Below are 23,250 nucleotides of genomic sequence, written 5' to 3' on the forward strand. Positions count from 1 at the left end.
TGTTCACAACTGAGCTTCCAAGAGCATATTGGGAGCAAAAACTGAATGAGGGCAGAGAAACCCGTCTTTACTGTATTCACCACTAAACTCAAGTGGACTCAGCACTGCCTTTGATGACTGCTGCTTCTCTGCAGAGTTCAGGTTTCCACTTCTCACAATTCCAACACAGGCTCTTGCTCTCCAAAATGTTTGGCCTCCACTTGATGTAAGGTCACACTCTGTTCTGAGTTTGTGCTCTGAGCCATTTTCTGAGGGTGGTGATGAGCCATTAAATGGAAATTTTATATTTTCTCAGCATGAATTCCATGGACGGTCATGAATTATTCTTCTGGTTTTAGTAATTGATTTTTCCTGGGTGTTCATTACTAGTAATATTCAAAGTCATTTCATTTAAATCTTTGATGCTTCACTTTTTGTTGCTATGACATTCTTTCTTCTGTTGAATCTTCCCACTAGCGTTATAACAAGATTTAGTATCCAGGCTCAGTCGTCATCAATAATAACCACATATGTCAAAAGCTATGTATTCTTTTCACAGGAGGCATAATTTTCTCTTTTCAGGGGATGAGCACACACTGCTGAACGACCCCCACTCACAAGTATATATACACATTTATGATATTTTTGTTTATTTGACTAATAAGATGTATCATTCTCCCTTAAAATGCTTAACCCCACGGAAGGCCGTGACAAACTCTTCTGCATCTGTTCATACCATAAACTCAGAAAACAAAGCACATGGTGAGTAAAAGCTCACCTGGTTCTGGATATTGGGTCCATCTCTTCCCCTCCAATGTCCTGAAGCACCTCAGGCCACCTGTCCTGGTTCTATCAAGGAAGTTTACCTCCAGTACAGTAAAAGAAACAGTTGAATGAGGAGAGAACCGCAAATGATAGACAATATTGAAAACTATTCATATGATAAGGGATTACTATCAAGCACATAAACTCAACTGAATTGCAAATAACAATATGATTAATAATGGGTGAATAACATGGATAAACATCTCTCAGAGGAGGCATGCAAAGGATAGATAGATAGATAGATAGATAGAGGAATTGCTAGAAATAACTAATATCAGGAAAATGCAAATTCACAATGAGCTATCATTTCCTTAATCTTTGCTGGAAAGTCTGTTATCAGAAAGACAAAATAAGGAAAACAAAAGCTGGCCAGGCGGCATAGAAATGAACACTTTTATAGACCACTCGTGGAAATGTAAATTAATACAGCCATCATGGGAAAAAAAGACAACTACCATATAAATCAGCAATGCAACTGCTGAGAGTATATATATGATTTAAATAATTAAAAGAAAAAACTAATATTGAAGAGACACCTGTAGACCCATGTTTCCTGCAGCCCTAAACACAATCGCTACGATATGAAATCAACATGTGTGTCCATCAACACACGAATGGATAAGTAAAATGGGGCATATTCACACAATGGAATATTACTCAGCCTCAACAATGAAATCCTGCTATTTGAAGCAACATGGATGGAACTGGGCACTGTTGTGTTGAGTGAAGCAAGCCAGACACAGACAAATAACACCTCATTTTCTCCGTGTTCTGTGGGAGTTTAAGAAAGTTCATCTTCTCGAAGTCAACAGTAGAGTAGTGGTTATGAGATGCTAGGAATGGGGGGAAGCTGAGAGATAAGAAGTGGTTTGTTAACAAATGCATGACTACAGGTAGACAGGTGGGATACGCTCTAGTGTCCTACAGCGCAGAAGGGTGAATACAGTTAACAATATATTGTACATTTTATGTGTATAAGTAGCCAGAAGACAGAATTTTGTATGCTACCAAGCAAAGAAATGTTCACGTCTGAGCTGATGAATTAGCTCGTTGTTCTGATTTGGTCAAACCACATTGCACATGTGTATTGAAATACCACACTATACCCCATAAACATAAACAATCATTATCTGCCAACTTAAAAATCCTTTCATTAAAAGCATTTTATGTGCATACGTTATGGATGATTCAACACAGAGCCAGGAATAAATAACATTTTTATTGAAATAGTGAAATTCCTAACAAAAAGTTACATTCATTTGCACCAAACTGTGTATTTGATCATGGTAAGTATAGGCAGACTTATGCAAAGAATAATATATTTTAATTTTAGACTTCTACTTAATACTATAAATGCAAATAATTTTAAAACAGCTAAGCAAAAAGAATAAAGTAGAGGAAATGTGTACGTGGTGTGTGATGTGTGAGCTTTTTCTTGTAACTATGCTGTCAATGGTGTATGTGTCTGTGTCTGTTTGTGTTTAATGTGCTTGGGGTTCTCTGTGATTCTCCATCTGTACTTCAGTGTCTTTCACAAAATTGGGAACATTCTTAGCCATTACTTTTTCAAATACTTTCTCTGTATCTATAATTTCTCCTCTTCAGAATTAAAATATACATATACTATACTTTCTGGTGTTAATGTTTAGTTTCTTCACTCCTTTCCTTTGCAATTTACTTTGTGAAATTTCTAGAGACAATTTAAGCGCATGGTTTCATTTAAAAGCTGAGCCAGCTCTATGGAGGTGTGTGCCCCAAGTTTGCTCAATATTTATCCTGCATTGCTTTTGGTTTCTGATGCATTTCCATTTGATTCTTTCTTAATATTTATATCTCTCAGTTCCCTATCTAGTCCTGCATTATGTCCATAGTTTCTTTAAGAGATTTTTACATAAGAATTATAGTTACTTTACATATTTTATTTAATTAGATATTTCTAATATCTGTATCATTTAGAAATCTCATTCTGAACATTTATTTATTGCGACTTTAGTATTTCTCATTAATATAGGTAATAATTGTTAATAACCAGACAGGTTAGGTTGGACAGTTGATATTGGCTTATTATTTCATTTTATCCATTTTCTGCCTCTATCTGACCACACTTTATCTTTGCCAGGCCATTATTGTGGACATGTCTGAATCTTCTCAGAGCTACATTTAACATTTACTTTTGCAGTGGACGTCCGAGTTGAAGTCTGTTCTTCTGTGTCCACCAGAGACTTCAGATCCTCCAGTGATAGCTTGTTTTTCTTTCCTGCTTGGCTCTGTCTCTTCACCTTGTTCCCTCCTCCAGAGAATCTCCTGCAGCTCCTTCAAGGGGGTTAAGATGTTACATTCAACTGACAATTGCAAAATTGGTTGAAGGCAATAGAATAAAGGGATATTCTCTGACCTTTCACGGGTCCATCTTGTGATTCTGAGTCTGGAAAGGAAAATCCTTTCCAGGGTTTCTGAACTTCCTCCAGATGAGATGTCCACCTGTGTCTTCTTGCCCTTTCCCCTGGAGTGGAGTCCTCTTGTTTTCCCCAGTTGTTCCCTCCCGCAGCTCCAGTGTTCTATTTTGGTGTTATCACCTTCTAGATTTGCTGACGTGACCCATAGATGAAGGCTCTGATTCAGTAAGAAAGAGAAGGGGGTTACTTCTCAAAGGAACTTACGTGAAGACCTCTTTTCCCATCTCGGTTCCTAAGGGATTGCCCGAGCACCCCTAAGATACTGGTTTTGGTGGCTTGCCCCTGCAGAGTAATTTCTTAGTTCTGCAATGGGGATAAAGGAGGTGGGTCCAAATGCATTTCAGAGTGTGGATTCTTTTTTCTCTCTCAGACAGACACATTGGCAGAGAAAGATTTTTGGGACTCTCCACATTATTGGGGAAAGTGATTCAAGAAGATAGGAAAGCTCTTCAGTATGTGGTCCCTGAGAAATTCACACAACACGTTTACCACACTTGACTTCAAGCAATCCGATATATATGTGTGTTTTTATCTTGTAGTAGCCCACATTTTATATGCCAGACTCTGCCCCAGTTCGGCTCATACCCTGGCCTTGTTACTGCATACAAGAACTTGCTTTGCCCTGGATTTCAGATTTGATGTTTTTCTTTTTTTTTTTTTTTTTTGAGGCGGAGTATCGCTCTGTCGCCTGGACTGGAGTGCAGTGGCCGGATCTCAGCTCACTGCAAGCTCCGCCTCCCGGGTTCCCACCATTCTCCTGCCTCAGCCTCCCGAGTAGCTGGGACTACAGGCGCCAGCCACCTCACCCGGCTAGTTTTTGTATTTTTAGTAGAGACGGGGTTTCACTGTGTTAGCCAGGATGGTCTCGATCTCCTGACCTCGTGATCTGCCCGTCTCGGCCTCCCAAAGTGCTGGGATTACAGGCTTGAGCCACCGCACCCGGCCCGATGTTTTTCTTAAAACTTCAAGTATTTAAAGTATTTTTAAAATTTGCAAAATCTTATCTTCTCTGTTTATCTGTTATAATTTATGTTATTGTAAAAAATAAGTAAAATATATTCTTCAACTATGTACATTTGAAAACTGAGTTGCAGATTTTTTTGGTAAGACCCAGAGTAACAAAAGAATGCAAATATTGTTAAGCTGCTTAATAGAAAAACAAATTATGGTAAATGTGTTCACTGGAATACTACCAATCATTTATAATAAATAAATGCCTGATACATAGAACAACACGGTAAACTATGTAAGTACTTATATCGAGTAAAATAAGCCAAACAAATAAGAATATATACTATTTTATTTCATTTTTACAAATTCTGATAAATAAAGATATATCTAAAATAATATAATGAAGATTGGTTGTTGTCAGGGGAAATGACAGAAGAAGGGAAGGGGAGAGGAGGAGGAATACAGCAGATCAAGAAGAACTGTTGAGTAGAATTCACTTGTCCACTTTCTTGATAATGATGACAGTCACATCATGTTTATTCATTGTACATTTTAAATATGTGAAATTTATTATCTTTCAATTAAGTCACATAAAATGTATTACAAGCAAACAAATGGAAACGTACACAAGAAAGGAGTAATAGCAAGATAGAAAAATACATTAAACGTCAGAAATACCTGAAAATGAATGTGCCTGGTCCTTAGATCTCTCCATATTTTCAGGAGAGTGCTGGAGTGCGGCGACATCACACATGCTCTTATTACAGAAAGTGGGTTCTGAAAACACACCGGGCACATCCAGCTTTGCCCTGAAATTGGTTTAGGGGGCAGTCAGAGGTAGTGACGAGGAGCACAGGGCCAGACACGGGGTTCATTCATCCCAGACATGAGCTCCTAGATGCATACAGAGCCCCCTCCACTTGTGGGTTCACTTCCACATCTGCAAATGGAGAAAATGTTGACTCCAACAGAACATAATTTACACAAATATTTAAACATTAAATACGGTGATCAGGGCAAAGTGTTTATCACAGCACAATTTAATAATAAGACAGCATATTTTCCAAATTCCATCATCATCAGCAAACTTCTGCAGGGCACCGTCTTCTTATCTGGGTACAGCCTACTCCTCAAGCGTCCCACCTGATTTGTTTTTCTAAGACCACCAGAGCGGGCACAAAAGAACCAGCGAGCAGGCAAGGGTAGGAGCAAAACTGCACATTTATTTTTGGTCACCTACCTTCAGGGGAAGAAGGTGGGTAGGGAGAGGTTTGTCGGCCTCCGGCAAAGGAGAGGCCAACAGAGTCCCCCGGTGGGGCTCTCGGGCGCGGTTCCTGATACAGTCCCGACATCCCGACAGGGGTGGGGCTGGAAAGTCCGCGCCTGGCGTCCGTCCGGAGCGGCTTTTCTAGGAGTGGGAGGGCAATAGGCGGGGCACAGGTGTGTGTGTGGGGGGCGTTCCGCAGGTGCACCAGGTAAATCTTGGTCTCTTCCGATTGACGTCACCTGGCGCGTGCCCGGTTGGTCTCTGCACCCTCCCCGGTGCCGGCTGCATTTTGGCGCGCGGGAAAAGTTGGTGATGAAGAACCCGGAAGTGCACCATCTTGCCTCCGTTCATCCAAACACCACCCTAGAGCTTGTTATATAGTAGGAGACATGCAAATAGGGCCTTCCTTCTACTGATGAAAACCGACCCAGCCCTGACCCTGCAGCTCTGAGAGAGGAGCCTTAGCCCTGGATTCCAAGGCATTTCCACTTGGTGACCAGCCCTGAACACAGAGGACTCACCATGGAGTTGGGGCTGAGCTGGGTTTTCCTTGTTGCTATTTTAGAAGGTGATTCAGGGAAAACTAGAGAGGTTGAGTGTGTGTGGATATGAGTATGAGAAACACTGGATCTGTGTGGCAGTTTCTGACCAGGGTGTCTCTGTGCTTGCAGGTGTCCAGTGTGAGGTGCAGCTGGTGGAGTCTGGGGGAGGCTTGGTCCAGCCTGGAGGGTCCCTGAGACTCTCCTGTGCAGCCTCTGGATTCACCTTCAGCAGCTACTGGATGAGCTGGGTCCGCCAGGCTCCGGGGAAGGGGCCGGAGTGGGTTTCAGACATTTCTGGTAGTACCATATATTACGCAGATTCCGTGAAGGGCCGATTCACCGTCTCCAGAGACAACGCCAAGAACTCACTGTCTCTGCAAATGAACAGCCTGAGAGCCGAGGACACGGCCGTGTATTACTGTGCGAGAGACACGGTGCCGGGAGGTCAGTGCGAGCCCAGACGCAAACCTCCCTGCAGGGGTCCCCACGACCACCAGGGGGCGCCCGGGACACTGAGCTCGGGGCTGTCTCCAGGGCAGGGGCAGGTGCTGCTAAGGGCTGACTTCTGTCATGGTCTGCGGCTGCCTCATTGTCAGATTTCCCCAGGGAACTTCTCCAGATTTACAATTCTGTACTAACAGTTCATGTCTCTAAATGCAAAACTTTTTTTGTCCTTTTTGTTTCTTTATTTCTGTAACGGGAGTACATATCCTCACTTCCACAGAAGCCAGGGTGTCACTTTGGGGGCAGAAATAATCCTTTCGTGGTCAACAGGATGAGAGTCCTGAGGAATCCCAGCGAAATCTGGAGAGTTTTTTCCAGTTAGACCCAGTTTAGAGACCTCCATGGGAATCTCTGATTAGAACAGGCTTTGAGTTCTGATGGGAGCCAAGAGAGAGGCTCGCCCAGGGTTGGGGTCCTTAAAACCTGATGGTTTTCACAGCTATCTCCCCTCGTCTTGTAAAACTGGGCCTACCTGACTCAGACTGATTCAGTGGACTCTCTTTCTGCTAATCCATTTTCCTTCTCTGTAGACTTGATCCTCACAGTTCCCTTTCTTCTTCTCTGCCTTAAAAACAGACGCTGTGTTTTCTGTAGTCAAAATCCCAGGCCTCGGGTCTGCAGAACCTGGGTAGGCTGAGGGGACTTTCTCACTCACTATTGCCTGGAGACTTCTGTTGTCTTCCGTGCATGGAGGCATTTGGGAAATGAAGTGGACATTAGTCATTAAGGGAATAATAGTAGTTTTCTCCAATGGGATACACATGTAGAGCTGAACTTGTGCTTCTCACACTGTCACAGAGTTTGCACTGTCACCCGTGACTTTGAGGAGAGCTGAGGATGTGAGCTCCGGGTAACAGTAATTGTAGGGTCTGCCTAGGCAGCCTCAGGCCAATACTGCAGGCCCTCAGGAAAGACAAGCTGGAATTCCTGGGAAGACCTGCATCTGCCATCCACCACGGAGTCCCATCGTCTTCTGTTATGCTGTGATTGAATCAGCCCCACCTAGTTTATCTAGAACACTCTTCATGACTTAGGAAAACATAATGGCAGGCTCTCCTAACACCTGTGTTATGCCATGGGAGCAACACCTAAGCTAGTGTGTGATTTAGCAGATGAGACTGTGGTCTAGTCAAGATGACAGGTAAAATTGATAGTTGTTATTATGATATTTTATATTTTATTTGGCAATGTAATTGTGCTCATAAATACTTTTGCTACTTTTTTTGTGTGTCAGAGGCTTTGGAACTGGAACAACTTTATCTCGAATAGGGGCTAGGGAAAATAAGACTGAGACCTGCTGGGCTGGATTCCTAGTAAGTTAAGGCAGTAAGTTAGTCACAGGATGAGATAGGAGGTCTGCACAAGATACAAGTCATAAAGACCTTGCTGATAAATCTTACCGTAAAGAAGCTGGCCGAAGCCCTCCAAAACCAAGACAGTGGCTGAAGTGACCTCAGTTTGTCCTCAGTGTTCATTGTACTCTAATTATAATGCATTAACATGCTAAATGACACTCCCTCCAGCAACAAGACAGTTTACAAATGTCCAGGCAACATCAGGAAGTTTCCCTGTGTGGTCTAAGATGGACGGTGGGCCTGCGGAGGGGCTGGGGAGGGACACTCAGCTTCAGGAATTGCCTGGGGGACTCATGAATAAACCATCCATTGTTTAACATATAATGAAGAAATAACTGTAACATTGACAATGGCAGCCCACACTGCTGCTCTGCCTCTGGAGTAGCCAGTCTCATTATTTTACTTGTGTAATAAACTTGTTTTACTCTGTGGATTTTCCCTGAATTGGGACCCCTTTCTCCTAACATTTGTGCAATTATTCCTGTTCTAAGCAGAAAGCTCCAAGATGGAATGAAGTTTCCCTGCATTTTTATAAGAAGTACATTCACCCCCTTGAGCGAAAATACACAGGGGGTGGAATGAGACTGGGAAGCTGATGGCATAGGATGGAAGCCCGTCCCTGAGTGAAGGAGACAGTGAGGGAGGATTGGGTGGAAGGTTCCTATATTTTTGTGCTATGCAAGGAAGCTGCAAAAGGTAACTGAGTCTCGTGTAAGTCAGGGCTACCTCTCAGGGGATCCCTATGACTCCAAGAGAGGGCTCTCCTTAGGAATCACTGTGGAGTCAGTCCTTTCATTACAGTAGACCACAGGACATGGGCCTCAGCACACACCATGCCACAGATGTCAGAAAGCACCTGCTGGGAACCTGATCCACCTGCATTTTGCTGCCTGTATATGGAGGCAGGGAGGGTCACCATTCTCAGGGTCAACACACCATTGGTGAATTTTTATAGAGAACACCTGCTTTTACTGTATTTTATTGGAAAATATATGAAAAAGTGTGTACCTGCAAGCAATTGTAATTTTCACATTTACTTCAGTTGCATTATTTCTTAATTCTGCATGACATCTTGTCACAGAGTTGAGTTTTTCACAGGGATTGTTCAAAGGATCGAGATCATGCATTTTCCACATTCACTGGTTTTTCTCCATGTGCAGAGACCTTGAGTAGAGCACATCTGGCCCTTATTCACACTATCTCTTGTGTTCCTATGGAAAGAGCAGAGATTTGCCTGACTGTAGAATCTGGGGTAGGAGTCTGCACACCTCTGAGCCTACAGAGAAGCCCAGTGAAGTTTTATGGAGTCAGAGGGCTATCCCATGTGGGGGAACTCTGGCTTCCCGACTGCCAGAGACTGCTGCTCAGCTGTAATCGAGAGGTTACCAATTAGAGCACTTGGAAGCCCGTTTCATCACAGCTCCATTATGTCACTTATCACCATTAGACTGCAGGTAATAACTCAAGCTTGATTTTTCTGACACCATTTTCTCATCTTATTGATTTGTAACATTGGTTATACAAAATGTTATCTTTTAGTTTCTGATTCAAACCTCAGGTTTGTATGAACTCATCAGGAATAATACAAAATGTGTCCAGTTTTTGGGAAACGTAAATGAATTTCCATACTGTTTATGTGTGTGTTCACGTGTGTGTGTGCATGTGTGTGTGTATGTCAGTCACTTACACCCTGATGAACATGGTTCCTTAATTATATAGTCGAAATACAATTATGTTTGTGGAAAATCGCCTGCAATAAGGTCCATGAAGCTGACCCTGACACCTTGCTTTGAGGAAGCTCAGTGCACAGGTGAGGTCTCACAGGAGACATCCAAGGTTCAGCCCCCAGGACTGTCTGAGCTCCTGACCTGGAACGAGATGTAGGACTGGGCATCTCAGAAGCAGATCCCCCAGCCCTCCCCAGCATGGACAGCAGAGGACCCGCAGGAGAAGCTCAGAACTCAGCCAAGACAGATCACCATTTAGGAGCAGGTGCGGCAAGGAACCAGCCAGAGAACATTTGACTATAATTGAGGGTTGTCTTCTTTGACTTGACAGCATCCAACCCTAAGGAGACCACCCACTATATCATTTATAACTATAACTTTGTTGTTACAAAGAAAACCACAAGTGAATATAACTCTGCAGTTAACTCCTTGAACCTGCATTGATGAGTCTCCACGGCCTTGTGAGCACAGAGACCACATCCAGTGCAGGTGCAGACCAAGGCTGCACCAGTCAGCCAGCTGCTCCCTCAAGAGTCTTCCAGGTCCCTTGTCCAAAGCATCTGCTCATTCATGGGCTGAGAAAAGGGAAGCCATGCCTTCAGCCTGCTCTCTCCACAGAGCTGACAGGGCACAAGGACATCGATTATTCTTGGAACTTACCTGTAGGAATGCAGCTGTGTGCACATACACTGATAAGCACACACTTCTTTACATAATTATTTGTAAATGTTTTTTCATTTATTCTCTCCAACTTTTTCTTAAAAAATTCATCACTTTCCCCCTAATCAAAGAGGATTTTGATCAGAATTCTTGTGGGGAGCCCCCTGCTCTCCCAGATGCCCACCGTCATTTCTCTTGAAGGGAAGAAGAACACTAGCTCTCTTGATTTCTAGTCTAATCCTCTAGGACTGAAACCAGAAGGTTGCATGTCCCCTGCGTGAGCATCCAAGAAGATCCTGTCTGTGGAAGCAGGAGTGTCACAGCCTTGACTGAGAGCCACGGTCCTGAAATGAGACGGTGTCCCCAGTGGAGAGCACATGTGGACGTTCACACCTGAGGGCTCACTGCGCCTCACTGCGCCTCACCACAGATGCACTCCCCTGCTGAGTCCTGAGACCTGAGTGCACCCCATAGAGTAGGGCTCAGATGAGGGATGCAAATCTCCACCAGCTCCACCCTCCTGTGGGTTGAAAAGCTGAGCACCGGGCCTGGCTCAGTGACTCCTGTGCCCCACCATGGACATTCTTTGCTCCACACTCCTGCTGCTGACCATCCCGTCCTGTGAGTGCTGTGGTCAGGGACGACTTCAGGGGTGAAACATCTGCTCTTTTCTTTGTGGGCTTCATCTTCCTATGCTTTCTCCACAGGGGTCTGGTCCCAGGTGACCTTGAAGGAGTCTGGTCCTGCGCTGGTGAAACCCACACAGACCCTCACACTGACCTGCACCTTCTCTGGGTTCTCAATCAGCACTAGTGGTATAGGTGTGGGCTGGATCCGTCAGCCCCCAGGGAAGGCCCTGGAGTGGCTTGCAAGCATTTATTGGGATGATGATAAATACTACAGCCCATCGCTGAAGAGCAGGCTCACCATCTCCAAGGACACCTCCAAAAACCAGGTGGTTCTAACAATGACCAACATGGACCCTGTGGACACAGCCACATATTACTGTGCACAGAGACCACAGAGACAAAGCCCAGGATGCCTCCTGTACAAAAACCCAAGCTGCTTCTCAGTGGTGCTCCCTCCCCACCTCTGCAGAACAGGAAAGAGTGGCTGAGATGCCTTTTCCTGACAGGGCCTGGGCTTCTTATCCCCATATGACTCAGACCCTTGTCTTCCTCCCTCTTCTTTACTAATAAATGGCATGTCCCCTGCTAGTATTCACGCCAGCAGAAGCTGTAACCTGTCTGACAAAAATTCAGCATGAAAGGTTCCTGTTACCCCCCAAAAAAGACAGATGAGACTTAATTAACCTAAAGAATTTTTTTTTCATAACCACGGAGTGAATAGGCAATTTGCAGAATGACAGAAAAGTTTTGCACACTTTGCCTGTGACAGAGAACTAATGTGAAGTATTTGCAAGGAACTCAAACAACTCTACAACAACAACAGCAACAAGAATCAAATAACCCCACTAAAATGAGAAAAGGACATGAGTAGACATTTTCAAAAGAACACATAGAAATGATAACAAATATATAAACAACGTTCAACATCACTGACCACCAGGGAAATGCAAATTAAAGCCACAATAAGATATCATCTTCTACCAGCTGCAATGACTATTATTAAAAACTCAAAACTATCAGATGTTGGTGAGGATGGGAAATAAAGGAAACTGTTAAGCACTGTTGATTAAGGTGTGGATGAGTACAATCTCTATGGAGAATGGTATGGAGATTTCTAAGAAAACTAGAAATAGACCTGCCATTTGGTCCAGCAATCCCACTACTGGGTAACTACCCAAAGGAAAATAAACCATTATTTCAAAAAGATACCCACACTTCTATGCTTACCATAAAACTATTCTCAGTAGCACATGTGTCAAACTGAGTGTCCGCCAACGGATGATTTTATAAAAGAATATAGCGTGTATGCACAATTCAATACTAGTTAGCCACAATAAGGAATGAAACTGTGTCTTTTGCAGCAAGATGCATAAAATTAGGGGGCAATATAATTAGTGAATTACCTCACAAACAGAATGTCACATGTCACACGTTATTACTTACAAGTGGGAGGTAAACAGTGTGTACATAAGGACATGTAGAGAGAAATTATGGACATTGGAGACTTAGAATGATGAGAGGGCACAAGGTGAGAGCATGATGAGACATTACATAATGGACACAATATACAATAAGAGTTGCCCAATGATCTTAAAATTAAAATGTAAAATATGATCAACAAATGAAATTGACATTAGTTGACTTTATTAAATTTAAAAACTTTTTCTACTCAAGTGACTATGAGAAAATGAATGCCAGGTTACAGATGAGAAACTGTTTGCAAGTCATATAACCACCAATGCAATTATAATAAGAACCCTCAGAACTCAACTGTGAATAAAAAGGAAACAACCGGTGGATAAATTAGGCAAGGGTTTGTACAGACATTTCATCAAAGACGATGTGCAGATGACACAGAAGCAAATAACCAGGCTCTCAACAGGAATCTCCATTAGAGAAATTGAAATCAAGTCCACAATGAGACACCACCACACACTTTTTAAAATGACTGAAATTAAGAAGAAATACAGATAACACCAAGGCTGGTGAGCATGCCGGGTTGCTAGAGTCTAAGTCATTGCTAATGGGAATGAAAAATGAAACAGATGCTCAGGAAATTAAGTTTTAGTTTTCTCTAAAATCAAATATGCCCTTAACACCTGACCCTAATATCCTACTCCTGAATATTTGCTTCAGAGAAATACAATCTTACATTCACATATAACTTCTATTCAAATATTCAAGATATTGTGTGTGTGGGTGTGTGTGTTAGAAACTAAAAATAACATAAATGTCTCAAAATTTGAATAGGTGAAGAAACTAGGAAGCATCTATCAATTGAACACCATCAGCAATAAAAAAATAACAAGTGACCGAAACATAAACCGTTACTGGTGAACTCCAGACATGATGCTAAGTGAGAGAAGCCAGTCTCAAAGCTCAAAGGGACACAGCAGTCAGCACCACGGTCATCCTCAGGTGTCAGTGGTTTGGGCTGGGCTCTCTCTGCCTCTTTCCTGACCAGGCCCAGATGTTGAGCTCCAACACTTGCAGATGGAAAATCCTACTATTTTCAACCATGCACTGAGGTTTGAATTGCTTCACAGACTGAGGCAAACAAACACAGGCTCCTTTGAACAGTGTCCAGCATTTGTTCCAACACAAGAGAACATCCCCCAGTTCTCCCCCTCCTCAGTTCTCTCCTGCAAGCCAGCAGCCCTGCAGTTCAGTCTGCATCTCGCGTGCATCCACCCATCTCGTTCCAAGGGTCTTTCAGCACACCCTCCACTGTTTTTGAGAGCACTGGCAGGCTTTGAACTTTTCCACATTCTGTTGTTATTGAAGTTAGGATGTTTAGGACCAAATTAAGGATCATACGTTATGACTGAATTCCAGCACTCCCTCTCCCCTGGGACAGAGCGCATAACCAAGATTCTGCAGGTGGAGACAAAGTTGAGCTTTTTTCTTCCTCAGCGTGGGAGATGAGTGCTAGGTGGAGGGTTGGGCGGAAGCTCCCCATGTTCCCAGTACTCTGGTTCTGGTGGGGGAACCTCTGCCACAGGACAGAGCTAGAAACCAGGGACCCAATGTTCCCAGCGGCACTGGACCCAGGGCAGAGCCTCCATCCATGAGTGGGGCTCCATGGAAGAAGTGAGGCCTTTTCTGCATCTATTGAGATAATCATGTGGTTTTTGTCTTTGGTTCTGTTTATATGCCGGATTACATTTATTGATATGCGTATGTTGAACCAGCCTTGCATCCCAGGAATGAAGCCCACTTGATCATGGTGGATAAGCTTTTTGATGTGCTGCTGGATTCCGTTTGCCAGTATTTTATTGAGGATTTTTGCATCGATGTTCATCAGGGATATTGGTCTAAAATTCTCTTTTTTTGTTGTGTCTCTGCCAGGCTTTGGTATCAGGATGATGTTGGCCTCATAAAATGAGTTAGGGAGGATTCCCTCTTTTTCTATTGATTGGAATAGTTTCAGAAGGAATGGTACCAGCTCCTCCTTGTACCTCTGGTAGAATTCAGCTGTGAATCCATCTGGTCCTGGACTTTTTTTGGTGGGTAGGCTATTAATTATTGCCTCAATTTCAGAGCCTGCTATTGATCTATTCAGGGATTCAACTTCTTCCTGGTTTAGTCTTGGGAGAGTGTAAGTGTCCAGGAAATTATCCATTTCTTCTAGATTTTCTAGTTGATTTGCGTAGAGGCATTTATAGTATTCTCTGATGGTAGTTTGTATTTCTGTGGGGTCAGTGGTGATATCCTCTTTATCATTTTTTATTGCGTCTATTTGATTCTTCTCTCTTTTCTTCTTTATTAGTCTTGCTAGCGGTCTGTCAATTTTGTTGATCTCTTCAAAAAACCAACTCCTGGATTCACTGATTTTTTGGAGGGTTTTTTGTGTCTCTAACTACTTCAGTTCTACTCTGATCTTAGTTATTTCTTGCCTTCTGCTAGCTTTTGAATGTGTTTGCTCTTGCTTCTCTAGTTCTTTTAATTGTGATGTTAGAGTGTCAATTTTAGATCTTTCCAGCTTTCTCTTGTGGGCATTTAGTGCTATAAATTTCCCTCTGCATACTGCTTTAAATGTGTCCCAGAGATTCTGGTATGTTGTATCTTTGTTCTCATTGGTTTCAAAGAACATCTTTATTTCTGCTTTCATTTCGTTATGTACCCAGTAGTCATTCAGGAGCAGGTTGTTCAGTTTCCATGTAGTTAAGCAGTTTTGATTGAGTTTCTTATTCCTGAGTTCTAGTTTGATTGCACTGTGGTCTGAGAGACAGTTTGTTATAATTTCTGTTCTTGTACATTTGCTGAGGAGTGCTTTACTTCCAATTATGTGGTCAATTTTGGAATAAGTGTGATGTGGTGCTGAGAAGAATGTATATTCTTTTGATTTGTCATGCAGAGTTCTGTAGATGTCTATTAGGTCCATTTGGTGCAGAGTTCAGTTCAATTCCTGGACATCCTTGTTAACTTTCTGTCTCGTTGATCTGTCTAATGTTGATAGTGTGGTGTTGAAGTCTCCCATTATTGATGTATGGGAGTCTAAGTCGCTCTGTAAGTCTCTAAAGACTTGCTTTATGAATCTGGGTGCTCCTGTATTGGGTGCATATATATTTAGGATAGTTAGCTCTTCCTGTTGAATTGATCCCTTTACCATTATGTAATGGCCTTCTTTGTCTCTTTTGATCTTTGATGTTTTAAAATCTTTTTTATCAGAGACAACAATTGCAAACCCTGCTTTTTTTTGTTCTCCATTTGCTTGGTAGATCTTCCTCCATCTCTTTATTTTGAACCTATGTGTTTCTCTGCATGTGAGATGTGTCTCCTGAATACAGCAGATTGATGGGTCTTGACTCTTTATCCAATTTGCCAGTCTGTGTCTTTTAATTGGACCATTTAGTCCATTTTCATTTAAGGTTAATATTGTTATGTGTGAACTTGATCCTGTCATTATGATATTAGCTGGTTATTTTGCTCGTTGGTTGATGCAGTTTCTTCCTAGCATCGATGGTCTTTACATTTTGGCATGTTTTTGCCATGGCTGGTACCGGTTGTTCCTTTCCATGTTTAGTGCTTCCTTCAGGGTCTCTTGTAGGGCAGGCCTGGTGGTGACAAAATCTCTAAGCATTTGCTTGTCTGTAAAGGATTTAATTTCTCCTTCACTTACGAAACTTAGTTTGGCTGGATATGAAATTCTGGGTTCAAAATTCTTTTCTTTAAGAATGTTGAATATTGGCCCCCATTCTCTTCTGGCTTGTAGAATTTCTGCCGAGAGATCTGCTGTTAATCTGATGGTCTTCCCTTTGTGGGTAACCTGACCTCTCTCTCTGGCTGCCCTTAACATTTTTTCCTTCATTTCAATTTAGGTGAATCTGTCAATTATGTGTCTTGGAGTTGCTCTTCTCAAGGAGTATCTCTGTGGCATTATTTGTATTTCCTGAATTTGAATGTTGCCCTGCCTTACTAGGTTGGGGAAGTTCTCTTGGATGATATCCTGAAGAGTGTTTTCCAACTTGGTTCCATTTTCCCCCTCACTTTCAGGCACCCCAATCAGATGTAGATTTGTTCTTTTCACATAATCCCGTACTTCTTGAAGGCTTTGTTCATTTTTTTTCCTCTTTTTTCTTTAGACTTCTCTTCTTACTTCATTTCATTCATTTGATCCTCAATCGCTGATACTCTTTCTTCCAGTTGATCGAGTCGGTTACTGAAGCTTGTGCATTTGTCACGTATTGCTCGTGTCATGGTTTTTATCTCTGTCAATTCGTTTATGGCCTTCTCTGCATTGATTATTCTAGTTATCCATTCTTCCATTCTTTTTTCAAGATTTTTAGTTTCTTTGCCCTGGGTACGTAAGTCCTCCTTTAGCTCTGAGAAGTTTGGTGGACTGAAGCCTTCTTCTCTCAACTTCTCAAAGTCATTCTCCATCCAGCTTTGATCCGTTTCTGGAGATGAGCTGCGTTCCTCAGTTGAAAATGCAGAAATCACCCGTCTTCTGTGTCACTGGCGCTGGGAGCTGGAGACTGGAGCTGTTACTATTCGGCCATCTTGCTCCGCTGATAATCGGTTTTCAGCAGTTTTAATAATATTTAGCTAAATGTGTGTGTGGGCGGAGGGGGTTGGGGACGGGGACAGGGTATGTTATTCTGCTGTTCTGTGTTCTCTGAGATGCATGGATTCATGGTTTACTCTCTCTCCATTTTGGGGAACACAATTAGAATAAATGTCAGTGTGAATCCAGAAACAGGCCTTCCTGACCACTTGGGGGCGCTCAGGACCCACTGATCACAAGAGCCAGCCTCAGGGCAGGTGCAGATGGGGGTTAAGGTCTGGTTTCCTGTCAGCCCTGTGGCTTCCTCTCCATAAAACAGTTTCCTCTGGGGCACTTGTCTGGATTCCTTATCCTGCTCTTCCTGTGAAGTCTCTGAAGAAGAAACATTTGTCGGAATAAGAGAAAAATTTTCTCACACGCACCAAAGACAGAGTCACCCACAGTCACTGACGCGTTTTTCTCAATGTCAATAAGTTATCAAAGCTTCTGAATTTAATCAGCTAAATCTAGAAAAGGTGCGGTGTTTAACTCAACACTGCAGCCCAGCTCAACAGAACTCCAAGGGCCAGTGAGCAGCAGGCAGGATAAAGTCCATGCCAGGCATTGGGGCAGGGGGAGTTAGCATCCAGTGCAAAAGAAGAAAGTCCCCTTGGTGTTCACTGTCAGGACTCCAAGCCCACAGTTCCAATTGTAGGTGACCCCATGCTAAAGAAGAGAGACCCCACCAATGATTAATGTGGATGTCAAGTCTGATAGTGCCACACTCACACCTCAGGTGATCATGGAAAGATTTACCAACACTGTTATTGTCTGCTGAGAGCAGCACAGGCCTCTCAAGACATTCCAAATTGGAATTTCCTCAATGGAACAGGAAAGGAGGCTGGATCAGAACTTTAAAATGATTTGGTGGTGGTGTCAGTTGTTGAGGGGGGACGTGATTCCACTCAGGAGAAGGAGTTTGTGTGATTTAAACTTCACACTGGCATCAGATAAGAGCTTCCATGATTTCTTACTAGATTTTCTGTATGTGGGGGACAAAGGGGAAGAAGAATAAACCTTAATTCATCAGCTGTGAGGCATCAAAAGTAGGAGCTGACACTTTATTCTCTCTAGCAGCTTAAGAAAATGAGTGAAAAAGCAGCCAAATTCTACCAGAGGTACAAGGAGGAGTTGGTACCATTCCTTCTGAAACTACTCCAATCAAGAGAAAAAAAGGGAATCTTCCCTAAATCATTTTACAAGGCCAACATCATACTGATACCAAAGCCTGACAGAGACACAACAAAAAAAGAGAATTTTAGACCAATATCCCTGATGAACATCAATGCAAATATCCTCAATAAAATACTGGCAAACCGAATCCAGCAGCACATCAAAAAGCTTATCCACCATGATCAAGTGGGCTTCATCCCTGGGATGCAAGGCTGGTACAACATACGCAAATCAATAAACGTAATCCAGCATATGAACAGAACCAAAGACAAAAACCACATGATTATCTCAATAGATGCAGAAAAGGCCTTTGACAAAATTCAACAGCCTTTCTTGCTAAAAGCTCTCAATAAATTCGGTATTGATGGAACGTATCTCAAAATAATAAGAGCTATTTATGACAAACCCACAGCCAATATCATACTGAATGGGCAAACACTGGAAGCATTCCCTTTGAAAACTGGCACAAGACAGGGATACCCTCTCCCACCACTCCTATTCCACATAGCATTGGAAGTTCTGGCTAGGGCAATCAGGCAAGAGAAAGAAATCAAGGGTATTCATTAGATAAAGAAGAAGTCAAATTGTCCCTGTTTGCAGATGACATGATTGTATATTTGGAAAACCCCATTGTCTCAGCCCAAAGTCTCCTTAAGCTGATAAGCAACATCAGCAAAGTCTCAGGATACAAAATTAATGTGCAAAAATCACAAGCATTCTTATACAACAGTAACAGACAAACAGAGAGCCAAATCATGAATGAACTTCCATTCACAATTGCTTCAAAGAGAATAAGATACCTAGGAATCCAACTTACAAGGGATGTAAAGGACTTCTTCAAAGAGAACTACAAACTACTGCTCCGTGAAATAAAAGAGGACACAAACAAATGGAAGAACATATCATGCTCATGGATAGGAAGAATCAATATCGTGAAAATGGCCATACTGTCCAAGGTTATTTATAGATTCAATGCCATCCCCATTAAGCTAACAATGACTTTCTTCACAGAATTTGACAAAACTGCTTTAAAGTTCATATGGAACCAAAAAAGAGCCCGCATTGCCATGATAATCCTAAGCCAAAAGAGCAAAGCTGGAGGCATCACGCTACCTGACTTCAAACTATACTACAAGGCTACAGTAACCAAAACAGCATGGTACTGGTACCAAAACAGAGATATAGACCAATGAAACAGAACAGAATCTGCAGAAATAATATCACGCATCTACAGCCATCTGATCTTTGACAAACCTGACAAAAACAAGAAATTGGGAAAGGATTCCCTTTTTAACAAATGGTGCTGGGAATATTGGCTAGCCATAAGTAGAAAGCTGAAACTGGATCCTTTCCTTACCCCTTATACAAAAATTAATTCAAGATGGATTAGAGACTTAAATGTTAGACCTAATACCATAAAAACCCTAGAAGAAAACCTAGGTAATACCATTCAGGACATAGGCATGGGCAAGGACTTCATGTCTAAAACAGCAAAAGCAATGGCAACAAAAGCCAAATTGACAAATGGAATCTAATTAATTAAACTAAAGAGCTTCTGCACAGCAAAAGAAACTACCATCAGTGTGAACAGGCAACCTACAGAATGGGAGAAAATTTTTGCTATGTACTCATCTGACAAAAGGCTAATATCCAGAACCTATAAAGAACTCAATCAAATTTACAAGAAAAAAACAAACAACCCCATTCAAATGTGGGCAAAGGATATGAATAGACACTTCTAAAAGGAGGACATTCATACAATCAACAGACACATGAAAAAATGCTCGTCATCACTCGCCATCAGAGAAATGCAAATCAACACCACAATGAGATACCATCTCATACCAGTTAGAATGGCAACCATTAAAAAATCAGGAAACAACAGGTGCTGGAGAGGATGTGGAGAAATAGGAACACTTTTACACTGTTGGTGGGACTGTAAACTAGTTCAACCATTGTGGAAAACAGTGTGGCGATTCCTCAAGGATCTAGAACTAGAAATACCATTTGACCCAGCCATCCCACCACGGCTAGAGCCAGGCCATGGTGAGTGGTCTCTCATTAGGAGAAAGTTCCTCATATCAAATGTTCAATCAAAGCCGGGATTATGGCTTGTGGAACAGAGAGTCAGTTCATCAGGGGATGGGCTGCAATTGTCTTCACATTATACCCATTATATTTGAGTATAATCCTTTGGATATACCCAAAGGATTAAAAATCATGCTGCTATAAAGACATATGCACATGTATGTTTATTGCGGCACTATTCATAATAGCAAAGACTTGGAATCAACCCAAATGTCCATCAGTGACAGACTGGATTAAGAAAATGTGGCACATGTACACCATGGAATACTATGCAGCCATAAAAAAGGATGAGTTCGTGTCCTTTGTAGGGACATGGATGCAGCTGGAAACCATCATTGTCAGCAAACTATCGCAAGAACAGAAAACTAAATACCACATATTCTCACTCCTAGGTGGGAATTGAACAGTGAGATCACTTGGACACAGGAAGGGGAGCATCACACACTGGGTCCTGTTGTGGGAAGAGGGTAGGGGGGAGGGATAGCATTAGGATATATACCTAATGTAAATGATGAGTTAATGGGTGCAGCACACCAACATGGCCCATGTATATATATATGTAACAAACCTGCATGTTGTGTACATGTACCCTAGAACTTAAAGTATAATTAAAAAAAAAAAAGAAAATGAGTGAAAAAGAGAGATAAGCGTCCACTATGTGTGAAAAGCAAACAGACCTAAAGAAAATAAAATTTTTTTATCATGATAAGCGTATAATAAAAAGAAAGAGAAGAAGGAATGAGACAGGCAGGGGTGCTGAATCAATGTCCTGGGGGAGCCTTTTCATTATCCACAGTCATCAGTTTATTCTGAAGGTCTCAGGCCAGCTTCCTGCTTCAAAATGTCACTGGTCCTTATTGGATATATAAAAATCCTTATAGGATATCCACAGTTTGTCATACTTTACTAAAGTAGTCTAATAATTAGATGAAGTTCTGAATTTAATCTTCAGTTGTGTTAAATATTTTAAAATACCACAATCTACAGATTAGGAAACTGAGACTGTATTTTTATCAAGGGTTACAGCCATCCCACAGGCTGGAAAGCATAGTTTTTGGTAAAGATGAGAGACTGACACTCCCAAGAAGGGGTTGGGCAGAAGCTTTATGCTGAACGTGTTGGCTAAACAGACATAATCAACAGGTTACAGGAGGGGCTACTGATGTTCACGGAGGTGGTGCTGACACATGCATACTGAACAAACATGCATGCAGCATATGAGCCCTGTTCACTTACCAGTGGTGACTGAGCATTTAAATTCATTACAGACAGGCCCTATGTGCAAATAGCGGAAGCAGAGACACAAAGGCACTCAGTGTGCAGCCTCTGTAAACGGCTAGAGCCAGGCCATGGTGAGTGATCTCTCACCAGGAGAAAGTTCCTCATATCAAATGTTCAATCAAAGCTGGGATTACGGCTTGTGGAACAGAGGGTCAGTTCATCAGGGGATGGGCTGCAATTGTCTTCACAGTGCTTGTCTCAGTGCCCGTGCTTACTGAGCCACTAGATAAAAAGGTTTAATTGAGCTTCTTAAAATCAACATTTTGAATTATTTATCAGACATTTCTTTTTTTTTTTTTTTTTTTTCCTAAGATTTTTTTTTTTTTTTTTTATTATACTTTAAGTTCTAGGGTACATGTGCATGACTTTATATCATGTATAACTCCCCAATGCAATCCCTCCCCCTCCCCCCTCCCCATGATAGGCCCCAGTGTGTGATGTTCCCCTTCCCGAGTCCAAGTGATCTCATTGTTCAGTTCCCACCTATGAGTGAGAACATGCGGTGTTTGGTTTTCTCTTCTTGTGATAGTTTGCTAAGAATGATGGTTTCCAGCTGCATCCATGTCCCTACAAAGGACGCAAACTCATCCTTTTTTATGGCTGCATAGTATTCCATGGTGTATATGTGCCACATTTTCTTAATCCAGTCTGTCACAGATGGACATTTGGGTTGATTCCAAGTCTTTGCTATTGTGAATAGTGCCGCAATAAACATACGTGTGCATGTGTCTTTGTAGTAGAGTAATTTATAATCCTTTGGGTATATACCCAGTAGTGGGATGGCTGGGTCATATGGTACATCTAGTTCTAGATCCTTGAGGAATCGCCATACTGTTTTCCATAATGGTTGAACTAGTTTACAATCCCACCAACAGTGTAAAAGTGTTCCTATTTCTCCACATCCTCTCCAACACCTGTTGTTTCCTGACTTCTTAATGATTGCCATTCTAACTGGTGTGAGATGGTATCTCATTGTGGTTTTGATTTGCATTTCTCTGATGGCGAGTGATGATGAGCATTTTTTCATGTGTCTGTTGGCTGTATGGATGTCTTCTTTTGAGAAATGTCTGTTCATATCCTTTGCCCACTTTTTGATGGGGTTGTTTGTTTTTTTCTTGTATATTTGTTTGAGTTCTTGGTAGATTCTGGATATTAGCCCTTTGTCAGATGAGTAGGTTGCAAAAATTTTTTCCCATTCTGTAGGTTGCCTGTTCACTCTGATGGTAGTTTCTTTAGCTGTGCAAAAGCTCTTTAGTTTAATTAGATCCCATGTGTCAATTTTTGCTTTTGCTGCCGTTGCTTTTGGTGTTTTAGACATGAAGTCCTTGCCCATGCCTATGTCCTGAATGGTACTACCTAGATTTTCTTCTAGGGTTTTTATGGTATTAGGTCTAACATTTAAGTCTCTAATCCATCTTGAATTAATTTTCGTATAAGGGGTAAGGAAAGGATCCAGTTTCAGCTTTCTACTTATGGCTAGCCAATTTTCCCAGCACCATTTATTAAATAGGGAATCCTTCCCCATTTCTTGTTTCTCTCAGGTTTGTCAAAGATCAGATGGCTGTAGATGTGTGGTATTATTTCTGAGGACTCTGTTCTGTTCCATTGGTCTATATCTCTGTTGTGGTACCAGTACCATGCTGTTTTGGTTACTGTAGCCTTGTAGTATAGTTTGAAGTCAGGTAGCGTGACGCCTCCAGCTTTGTCCTTTTGACTTAGGATTGTCTTGGCAATGCGGGCTCTTTTTTGGTTCCATATGAACTTTAA

At 42.0% G+C, this 23,250-nt stretch overlaps 3 gene segments (V, D, J or C); all 3 read left to right on the plus strand.

Moving 5' to 3' along the window:
- LOC117069611 overlaps positions 1–23,250 on the plus strand; it is a 314,331-nt gene that overhangs the window by 94,069 nt on the left and 197,012 nt on the right.
- LOC117069733 overlaps positions 5,907–23,250 on the plus strand; it is a 95,420-nt gene continuing 78,076 nt past the window's right edge. Inside the window, 1 exon segment of the V gene segment in view lies at positions 5,907–6,046. Within this exon segment, the coding sequence occupies positions 6,001–6,046 (46 nt within the window).
- On the plus strand, positions 10,739–11,398 carry LOC117069743. The segment is given in 2 exon segments: positions 10,739–10,887; positions 10,974–11,398. Coding segments are annotated over 2 exon segments (456 nt in total).

The sequence above is a fragment of the Trachypithecus francoisi genome, unplaced genomic scaffold (assembly GCF_009764315.1).
Source record: "Trachypithecus francoisi isolate TF-2019V2 unplaced genomic scaffold, Tfra_2.0 Lachesis_group3, whole genome shotgun sequence".
Taxonomy (NCBI): domain Eukaryota; kingdom Metazoa; phylum Chordata; class Mammalia; order Primates; family Cercopithecidae; genus Trachypithecus; species Trachypithecus francoisi.